Genomic DNA, 2,678 nt, shown 5'->3' with positions numbered 1-2,678 from the left:
ATGTTGATTAAATTTAATATGATTTTTAAATATTTAAGTGGCTAATTATTTTTTGCTTACGCAAATTTATTTTGAAGAGGTCCATTAAGATGTCTATAATTAAAGTATTTTTCGTCATCAATCGTTGATTTTTTACTCAAAGTAATTACAAGATATAAACAAATATTACCGACATTCAAAATAATAAAGCAATAACTAAAGAATATGATTTTTAAACTAAAAGTCATAGCTAAAATCACATATACTTGCCCCGCCCCGCATTAGTTTAAAAAACAATCCACTTCAATCCGCCCCGCATCCCTCCCACTCCGCACAACCTTAAAGTCGCTCCGTTTCACACCACATAGCCTTAAACTCACCCCGCCCCGCATCTGCCCCGCCCCATTGTCATCCCTAAACTCAACTCTCCTTTCTATGGTAAATTAAAGTAATACTTTATCTGTCCCAATTTATATGAATCATTTTCAGTTTTAGTCAATCTAAAAAAATGACATATTTCTATATTTACTAATAATTTAACTTCAAACTGTTCATTTTACAATCAATGAAATAACTTATAACCACACAAACATCTATGACTTATTTTATACCATAAATTTTTAAAGCTTTTCTCTTTCTTTCTTTCCTTCTTTCTTTCTTTGTTTCTTAAATCCTATAACAAATTAAACTACTACATCACATAATGGAGTAGTAATTATTAATCATTTCAAGCTATTGAACAAGTCTTGCTAGAGAAATGTCAAATTTGGCTAGCAAATGAACTTTTTTTAACTTCATGCACCTACTTACACGTTAAAACACATCCTTCACTTTTCAAGTAATTAATTAGTCTTAGTCTTTGTGTGGAAATTTCAAACGAAGGCTCCTAATACTTAACACACAAATCACTTTCACTTTGAATAATTAATTTTAACTGTGGTTGTTACCTTTTGTCTTCTCCCTACATTAGCCTCTATATTCTTTTTCCTATAAAGAAGAGAGTAATATCCAACTTTGAAGCAAGTCTAAAAGGTATTTTCCCTTCTTACCAAAAGTTTGTCTTTTTTTTTCTTCCAACTTATCACAAACCAAAATGGGAGGTGGTGGTAATATGACTAAAATTGATCAAAAGATTAAAGTACCACTATCAAAGCCCCCGTTTATACTTAGTGAACTCAAGAAGGCTATTCCTCCTCACTGCTTTCAACGAACTCTCGTTCGCTCCTTCTCCTACGTTGTTCGGGATATCACACTAGTGTTTGTATTAGGGTATATCGCCGCGAATTACATATATGTCCTTCCATCCCCATATAATTACCTAGCATGGCCTATTTATTGGTTTGCTCTAGGCAGTGTTTTCACAGCAATATGGGTCATTGCTCATGAATGTGGTCACCATGGCTTTAGTAATTACCAATGGATAGATGACACGGTTGGTTTTATCTTCTTCACCTCGATTTGTGTGCCTTACTTTTCTTGGAAATATAGTCATCGTCGTCATCATTCCAATGGGGGTTCCCTTGAGTATGATGAAGTCTACGTACCTAGGCTTAAATCTGAACTACGATGGTTCTCCAAATATTTCAACAATCTACCAGGACGAATAATTGCGTTCACCACCACCCTCACTATTGGTTGGCCTTCTTACATGGCCATCAATGCCTCCGGTAGACCTTATGATCGTTTTGCAAGTCACTATAATCCATATAGTCCGATGTATAATGATCGTGAGAGGCTACTAATATACTTCTCAGACTTAGGTCTAATTGCATTCATTTATATGTGGTATCGTATTGCGATGGTAAAAGGGCTAGCTTGGGTTGTATGCATGTATGTAGCGCCCCTTCAAATGATGAACATACTAGTAGTGGTACTAACTTTTTTGAACCACACACATGCATTAGTCCCACATTATGATTCTTCAGAATGGGATTGGCTAAGAGGAGCTCTAGCTACGATAGATAGAGACTTTGGTATACTAAATAGCGTTTGTCATAACGTTACAAATACTCATGTTTTGCATCATTTATTCACAACCATACCACATTATCATGCAGTGGAGGCAACAAAAGCAATCAAGCCAATACTTGGAGAATACTATAATTTTGATAGTACCCCAGTTTATAAAGCAATATGGAAGAATGTAAATGAGTGCATCTATGTGGAAAAAAATGAAGAAACTCAAGATAGAGGTGTTTTTTGGTATAAAAACAAACTCTAAAAGATGAATGTAAGCATTTGATTAGTACTTGTAATTTGGCTAAATGTTAAGCCTTAATTTGTAGTAGTTGAAATAAGGTTTACTTATAGCTTGTAATAATTGAATTGTTGCATTTACAAATCTTTCTAACAAATCATATGTCTCAATAGCCTTATTATAAGTGTAACTATAAGTTAGGCTTAGTAAAATAGTTCATGGTCAATCTCACCAATCAGACACTTTTCACTATATGAATGTTGTGTTGTTGTTGTCTAAGTGGTTCCTGCGACCTTTTTTCTTTCAAAAATTCTACACGTAATAAGTTAGTCCATTTTGACAATCTGTCAACATATAATCTCTTGTACTAGTAGACAGTAGTGATAATGTAATAATCATACGTTTAACTATATATATGATCTTTTTATCAAAAAAGAATGTATCTCACACTTGCAAAAAAATAAATAAATTATAACTTCAGAGTAGCTAGGCAATTAATTCT

At 33.5% G+C, this 2,678-nt stretch overlaps 1 protein-coding gene across 1 annotated transcript; it reads left to right on the top strand.

Moving 5' to 3' along the window:
* The first annotated feature begins 990 nt into the window (after nt 1–990).
* Nucleotides 991–2,366, top strand: LOC102581806 (delta(12) oleic acid desaturase FAD2-like). Its single transcript, XM_006340042.2, has one exon. The coding sequence runs from the start codon at nt 1,073–1,075 to the stop codon at nt 2,198–2,200; it is 1,128 nt and encodes a 375-aa protein (XP_006340104.1). The 5' UTR covers nt 991–1,072; the 3' UTR covers nt 2,201–2,366.
* The last annotated feature ends 312 nt before the right edge of the window (nt 2,367–2,678 follow it).

The sequence above is a fragment of the Solanum tuberosum genome, unplaced genomic scaffold (assembly GCF_000226075.1).
Source record: "Solanum tuberosum cultivar DM 1-3 516 R44 unplaced genomic scaffold, SolTub_3.0 scf00016, whole genome shotgun sequence".
In the NCBI taxonomy this organism is placed as follows: Eukaryota; Viridiplantae; Streptophyta; class Magnoliopsida; order Solanales; family Solanaceae; genus Solanum; species Solanum tuberosum.
The sequence above is the reverse complement of the archived record's forward strand: the minus strand, read 5'-3'. Positions and strand labels throughout refer to the sequence as shown.